The 7725-nt window shown below is 51.1% G+C and overlaps 2 protein-coding genes across 2 annotated transcripts in view; one reads left to right on the top strand and one right to left on the bottom strand.

Annotated features, from left to right (window-relative positions):
* The window catches only part of LOC133359462 (AT-rich interactive domain-containing protein 1B-like), a 26698-nt gene extending 21021 nt beyond the window's left edge, over nt 1–5677 (bottom strand). The window contains exons 1-3 of the mRNA XM_061577878.1: nt 5610–5677; nt 4962–5025; nt 2749–2805 (exon numbers count right to left, since the gene is read on the bottom strand). Of these exons, the coding sequence (XP_061433862.1) occupies nt 2749–2805; nt 4962–5025; nt 5610–5677 (189 nt within the window). The remainder of the gene's footprint in view (nt 1–2748; nt 2806–4961; nt 5026–5609) is intronic.
* The window catches only part of LOC133359461 (butyrophilin subfamily 2 member A2-like), a 32052-nt gene continuing 30002 nt past the window's right edge, over nt 5676–7725 (top strand). Inside the window, exon 1 of the mRNA XM_061577877.1 lies at nt 5676–5819. Coding sequence (XP_061433861.1) covers nt 5676–5819 — 144 coding nt within the window. The remainder of the gene's footprint in view (nt 5820–7725) is intronic.

The raw sequence follows: 7725 nt of genomic DNA, 5'->3' as shown, positions 1-7725 counted from the left end.
GGAGTCTGTGACTCTCCCTTAGGTTAACTCCTGAGATTCAAGTGAACTCTGTTAGGCTTGAGTCATGTGTAATAACTGTGCAGGACATTGCTTATTATAGTTACGGGTGATTGAAACGTAATTTTGTTAATGCAACGTTTTACACAAAAGTTTTATCTCCCGTGAGACTTCAAAACACGTCGCAAGATAACTCGAATGATTTGCAATGGATTAGATCAAATAAAGCAGAATGGAGCAACGATTGTATTGATTATAAGTTAGACATTAAACGAGTGAAGATGACGATAAATACGACAGGAAATCGGCTGTTGAATGCTAGATTAACACAAGAGATGCGGCTATAAAGAGAGTGCAATGGACACGCACCTACCTCTAAAGCAGCACAACGTAGAGCCAATTATTTTTTAAAACATTTTAACTTAAATATACACGAATCATGATGTATTAGTGATTAACTCTTTGATGTAGTACATTTTAATGATTCAGATAATTACGTAATTGAATCTACTTTTGATATATCTTAAACGATATTGCTAGGAGCCTGTTTGCATGAGTTTGCTCATCATTCGTTTCTCAATCCACTTGTCTTGGTGAAGGTCGCAGCGGCAGAATGTTGAGTAGGGCGGTCCAGACCTCCCTTTCCCTAGTGACAGACTCTAGCATTTTCTGGGGAATTTCCAGGTGTTCCCAGGCCAGCCGAGTGACATAGTCCCACAAACATGTCCTGGGGTCAGCCCAAGTATTTAACCAGTGAAACATTCCCAGGAGAGTTCCAGGGGGAGTCTACTGAGGGGCATCCTTACCACGTGCCCAAACTACCTCAACTGGCTCCTCTCGATCCGGAGGAGCAGCAGCCCCATTCTGAGGCTTTCCAAGATTATCGAGCTCCTCACCCACGGAGAGGGCCCGGCAACCCTGCGGAGAAACCTCATTTTGGTCCCTTGTACCCGCGATCTCATCCTTTCGGTCATCACCCAAAGCTCATGACAATAGGTGAGGGTGGGAACGTAGATTGACCTGTAAAGCAACAGCTTTGTTCTAGAACTCACCTCCCGCTTCACTACCATGGAACGATACAGTGCCTGCAACACTGCGGATGCCGCACCGATCCACCTTCCAATCTCCTGCTCCCAATGGCCATCACTTGGGATAGAAACCCCGAGTTATTTTAACTTAGTTTAACACGTAGGCTTTCGCAACCAATATTATTCATAATAAAGGTTTTTGGGTTAGATCGCGTTATTTATAAATGTGTCGTAATCCTCCACCACCCGACATGGCCAAACAGTAAAAAAAAGTCACATTTACAAAGGACAAATATTCATTACTTTAGCCCACTGGTGTGTTGAAGAGTGAATCAACATAATAAAAAATTTGAGTACGACGCTGGTAATTCCATCCAGCTTCATCCGGCAATTTGCCAGAATGGTGAGGCTCTCTTGCTCCCGGTCTTAAATAGAGCAGCAGCAGGGTGACGTCATCATTTAATTCATTCAGGTGCAGTGATTTGAGGTGGGGAGGGGGAGGGTATTGTAATAATATAATATATGGTAATCATTCAATTGTTATTCATTGATATTTGTTTCCCTTATAAGGAATTTTAATTGTATTATATATTTTATTCATTTAATAATACGCTTCCAGGCCGCACTAAGCCTGTAGCTGTCTGAGCGATTAAAGTTATTTGTATTTCTCTCAATTTCAATGGATTCTCGAATTAGTCTTGGCCAGTAATAATTAGTTTTACACAACACTTCAACGTTATCAAAATCAATTGAGTGTCCTTGTTGACAAGCATGCTCTGCCACTGCCGACAGTTGTGTTTGAGATCATTTCATATTTTATTGGTGTTCTTTTAGTCTTACGTTGATGTTACGTCCCGTCTGTCCAATATAGCATCTGCCACACAAACAATTAATCCGATATACACCTTCTGTTGATAATTTAGGCAATTCGTCTGTAGTGCCAGATACCAGTTTTTGAATTGTGTACTGTACAAAATCTTACTTTAATGTTTTGCGTTTGCTAAACACGGGCTAATTTGTCAGTTACTCCTGAGATATATGCTATTATAATTGTTTGAACAATCTTATCGCTTTCAGCAGTGTTGCTTTGCGTTTGTGATTTGGCATTCAGTGTTCTGTTAATTTGAGCATTATTGTAGCCATTCTGTCTTAGTACGTCTTTAACATGTTTAATTTCTCCCACTAGACTTTCACCATCTAACACTGTTTTAGCCCAATGTATGCGTGCCTTGATAAGAGATGATTTCTGAGCTGGGTGATGATGTGAATCTGCATTCAGATAGGCATCAGTGTGCGTTTGCTTTTGGTAAATGCTGTGTGTTATTTTGCCATTTAGACCATGTCCCAGTAAAATATCTAGGAACGGGAGTCTGTCCTTTGTAAACGTGACACATTTTTACTGTTTGGTCGTGTCGGGTGGTGGAGGGTTATGACACATTTATAACTAACGTGATCTAACCCAAAAACCTTTATTATGAATAACTTTAACTTCTTCACAAAGGGCAGCTTTTCCTCCCTCACAGGGAGAGATAACCCAACGTCTCCCGAGAGTGAACCATGACTTCAGATTTGGAAGTGCTGATCCTCATCCCAGCCACTTCACACTCAGCATCAAACTGTTCCAGTGCACGCTGGAGATCACAGACTGACGAGGCAAAGAGGACGTCATCTGCAAAAAACAGCGATGCCACTTCCATGCCCCCGTACTAAATACTCTCCATACCTGGACTGTGCCTTGATATCCTGTCCACTCTCCATACCTGAACTGTGCCTTGATATCCTGTCCATGAAAATCACAAAAAGGAGCAGAGACAAGTCGCACCCTTGGCAGAGTCCAACACCCACAGTGAATGACATTGATTTAACACCAATAATACAGACACAGCTCTCACTCTGGGAATAGAGGGACTGGATACCACACAAAAGCGGCACCGGTACATCAATCTCTCGCATCACCTCCCACAAGATATTACAGGGAACACGGTCATATGCTTTCTCCAAGTCTACAAAGCAAGATAGACTGGAGCAGTATGCCCCCATGACCCCTCAAATATCTGTAAGAAGGAAAAAAGCTGGTCCATTGTTCCACAACCCTGACGGAATCCGCATTGTTCCTCCTGAATCTAAGGATCAACCAACCGGCAAGAAACTCCCCTCCAGCACTCTAGCACTGGCTTTACCTGGGACACTGAGAGTGTGATCCCTCTGTAGTTGGAGCAGATCCTCTAGTCCCCTTCCTTAAAAATGGGCAACATGACTCCAGTTTTCCAATCCAGAGGTATTGTACCGACCTTCCATGCAACATTGAAAAGGCACTCCTACACTGTCAAGTGCTTAAAACAACTCTGGATGAACCTCATACACTCTAGTAGCTTTGCTGCTATGAAGGCCCTCGACCGCCAGAGTGACTTCAGCAACTGTGATGGATCCGATCCCCCCAGCTGTTCCAGGCCTGCCATTTGAGATTAGGGCATGTCCACTGGGTTGAGGAGCTCCTCAAATTGTTCCTTCCACCTCTCGACTATTTCCTTCGTTGTGTTCAATGTTACTGAGAACAGATGGGACCACATCCCATATACCCTTCCTAATGCGTCGGATGGTTTGACAAAGATATTTGAGGCTGCACTGTAGTCTCTCTCCATGGCCTCTCCAAGTGCCTCCCTGCTCGGGCTTTTGCTTCAGCAATTGGTACCGCTCTCTCGGCAAGCTGGTACCTCTCAATCGAGTCGAGAGACCTTTTTTTCCAAGCATAGCTAGGAAAAATTCTCCTTATTCAACTTGTCAGCATCCCTCAGCACTGGTGTCCACCAGCGGGACCTAGGTTTGCCACTTTCACAGGCACTAACTGCCTCCCGACAATAGCTTTTGCAGTCGCATCCACAATAGAGGTCCTGAACATCGTCCACTCGGACTCAATGTCCATGACCTTCTCTGGAGTGCAGGATAAGTTTTCCCAGAGGTGGAAGTTGAAATATTTCTGCACTGGGTCTTCCGCCAGACGTTTCCAGAAAAGCTGCACTATTCGTTTGGGCCTTCCACATCTATCTGGTCGGTGCCCCAACATCAGATGTAACTTACTACCAGGCGGTGATTAGTTGACAGCTCTGCCCATTTCTTCACCCGAGTGTCCTTAGGTCTGATAATACAACTGTAGGGTGTTAGAGAGAGAGCCCGTTATGCATGGCAGCCTATGGCAAACAACAACAGTGGGCGGGGCTACGTAAGTGCACGGGGAGGTGCCCTCTACGACGTCCGAGCCAGGCACCCTGGGGGGGGCTGATTCAGGCGTTACGATCCCCGGAGCCCCACCCTCAGCGAGGGGTTGGGTATAAAAGGGGATGTATCAATGGGCTCGGCAGTTATGTTAAAGCTAACCAGAGAAGACTGAAGACGTCTTAGATAGAGCCCTGGACTCCCCTGGTTCGCTGTCCTATCAGGGCCGAACAGGACCGAGCCAGCGGCGTGGTCCCGAGAGCCAAAGCCGGTGCTCTTGTAAGAGCTGGTCTGGGACTCCGGGTACCGGGCCCGACTTACCAGTGTCGGGCCAGATAGCCTCCCCTAGCCCATTAGTGGAGGACTAGGAGGCAGGCTAGGAGTAGCTAGGACGTGTATCCTCAGCTAGTCGGGTGAGGGGGCCGATAGCCCCTCCAGTGCTGTATGCCACGAACGTGCTGTGTTAAATAAACCCGTGTGCCTCCAACTCCGGTGTCCAAGAGTCGTGAACGCTACTACATCTGGTGTCGGCAAGTGAAACAACTACGAACATGGACACACGCCGGACGACTCGAGTCAGGGTACCAGAGGCGGAGGACACCACTGCAGTCGGGGAGCCCGAGACGGCTGAAGATGTCATCGAGCAGCCGGGGCCGGAGGCATCCAACACCACAGCAGCAGGAGGAAGGGGAACCGTCGACAGAGGGGCTGAGGCAGGCGCACGCGAAGCTGGCCGAGCTTGCTGTATGCCGCTGCCACCATGCTCGACCACATCACACAGCTGGGGCTGCGGACCGCCACGGGGCGACGGCAGCCGACGACCACAGCGCCTTCCCGCCATTTCGACGGAGCACCGTTTTGAAAATCCCGCCATCGCCGCAGCTGCTGTTGAGGGCGTGGCTGGCCTGAGCATCGCGTCCAACGGCGGGAGTACAGTACCTGCCGCGTCATCACCAACGGGCGGAAAGTCACCACGGGTGCGACCGGCGATCCCATCGCTTGTTCGCGCCGACGCAGAGCCGAGTGAGGGGGACGGGGGAATGCGATCTTCCGCGGCAGCCGCTGCCTTACATCAGCGACTACCTCCACTCAAAGAATTTGTGGGCGAGGAAGGCGACTGGGGCGGCTTCCAGCGGCGCTTCCTCGCTCACCAGGAGATGGCACAGTGGACGGACGCCGAGGCTCTCCGCGCGCTGCCGGCACTCCTCGACAGCGACGCCCTCGCCACTCTAACATCGGCACCGAAGGAGAGGCGGCTCCACGCTGCAGAAGGCAATGCAGGTGCTGTCTGCAGTATACGGTCCACCGTCGGACTGTCGCCAACTCTTTTACGATTGCCAGCGGGGGGCAAAGGAGTCGCCCCTGGCATACCGCACAAGCTTCCTGGCACTGGCAAAGGCGGCCTTTCCACGGATGGACAACGAAGGTGTCGACGCCATGGTTACGGAGAAGATACTCCTGCTGGCGGACGACTTAGATATCGTCATCGTCGCACAGGACGATGCAGAGATGTGCTCCCTCCAAGCGGCCCGACTCCTCCACGCAAACCTGTGCTCACAACGACGGAAGGCCAGCAAGGCGGCGAGCGGGCGTGCCGTCGCTGCAGCCACCCTCCCGGCGGAAGAGGTTTGCGCCATCGAACATCAACGGCAGCATGGTGCGGGAGTACGGGCGGACCGGGGCGGTTCAAGCCATCTCCAACATCCATCGACGTCGCCAGCGCTCCCGCGCTGTTACAACCTGCGGCATCCGGGGCCATGTCGCCTCGGGGTGCCGCTCTCCTCGGCAGCGCGGGACGACACCTCAACGGGACGACGGCCCTCGTCACAAGCTCCACCATCATAATCCGGCAAGTCGCGGCACCCCTCATGTTGGCCCACGCACACGCCCATCACGCACTCAAACAACGCAACGAATGGGGGGCCGATATCGCGCACCATCGCACCAACACGCACCACTCTGGGTACTCATATCGAACCCGGCCAGTGGTCCGTGTTGGCCGATCGTGTTGTAGCCGCATCGTCAGGGTCGTCTGCCATTGTGGGGCACATCGACGGGGTTGAGGTGCGCATCCTGGTCGATACGGGAGCATCGGCGACCATTATTTCGGAGTTAATTTACAATATTCTCCCTGCCCAGAGCCGTCCTTTGATGCCTGTTAACGTGCCATTCTATGCTGCTAACGGGGGCTCACTTGGCATCATCGGACAGATTCGTGCCCAAATTTGTATTGGGGAAATTAAATTGTCTGGGCCGATTTTTGTTTCCTCCTCGCTGGCGGTTCCGTGCCTGCTGGGGACGGACTTCCTGGCCAAAATGCCGATTAGGATATTAATCGACCAGGGATGCATTGAGCTCCCGTCGGGCCGACGCATGGCGTTTCTGCCATCCCCCGTTACGAGTCGGACGGCGTTCGCGACGGTGCCGGCGTTCGTAGATAGAACGGTGCGCGTCCCTCCGGGGGCACAAATGTTGATTCCTTTGAAACTTCGGCGGCCCTTCGCTAAGGGCATTGGGGCCCGAAGGGTTCTGCTGGGGCCGTCTAGGGCCGGGGTTAGTGGACCTCATTTACTTCCGGCCCAGACCATAGTAAGAGGGGACGGAGACCCCTTCATCGCGGTCCTCAATGTGGGCTCGCAGACGGTGGTGGTCCCACAGGGAACCGTGCTTGCTCACGCAACGCCGGTGCCCTGTGAGGAACCCGTCGCGAATCATGTCAGCGTTGTCCCTGCGCCGCGACCACATTCGGACAGCGATGAGGGTGGCTCGAGGCGCTTTGTGCGGGATCGACGGACCTGTCAAATTCAGAGCGTCAACAACTTAAAACACTACTGCGGGAATTTTCCGACGTTTTCAGTCGAGATAAATACGATTTGGGTTGCACTCATCTGCTGCGTCACCATATTGATACGGGTGACAGCGCGCCAATACGCCAGAATCCCTTTCGGTTGAGTCCCGCCGAAAAGGACCATGTCAAATCGGCTATTGATGACATGTTGGCCGCCGACATCATTTCTCCTTCCACCAGCCCTTGGGGAGCGCCGATCGTCCTGGTTAAAAAGCAGGACGGCTCGTTGCGGTTTTGCGTTGATTTTCGGCGCCTTAACAAAATTTCGGTTGCCGACGCATACCCGCTCCCACGGATGGATGAATCGCTGGACGCCTTGGCGGGAGCGCGATTCTTCTCCACACTGGATTTACTTTCGGGATTCTGGCAGCTTCCTCTGGACGATGATTCAAAGCCTAAAACTGCTTTCCGTACACCGCACGGCCTGTTCCAATTCAACCGGTTGCCGATGGGCTTACACTCAGCGCCGGCAACTTTCCAGCGTTTGATGGAATTGGTTTTGGCTGGATTGCAATGGGAGTCGTGCCTCATTTATTTGGATGACGTTATCGTCTTTGGTAAAACTTTTGACGAACATCTCCAGAGGTTGCGGGCGGTTTTCCTAAAGATGCGGGCTGCTAATTTGAAATTCAAGCCCCA

This window comes from Lethenteron reissneri, chromosome 65 (assembly GCF_015708825.2).
Source record: "Lethenteron reissneri isolate LAM-NWPU_2019-01 chromosome 65, ASM1570882v1, whole genome shotgun sequence".
NCBI classification, from domain to species: Eukaryota; Metazoa; Chordata; class Hyperoartia; order Petromyzontiformes; family Petromyzontidae; genus Lethenteron; species Lethenteron reissneri.
The sequence above is the reverse complement of the archived record's forward strand: the minus strand, read 5'-3'. Positions and strand labels throughout refer to the sequence as shown.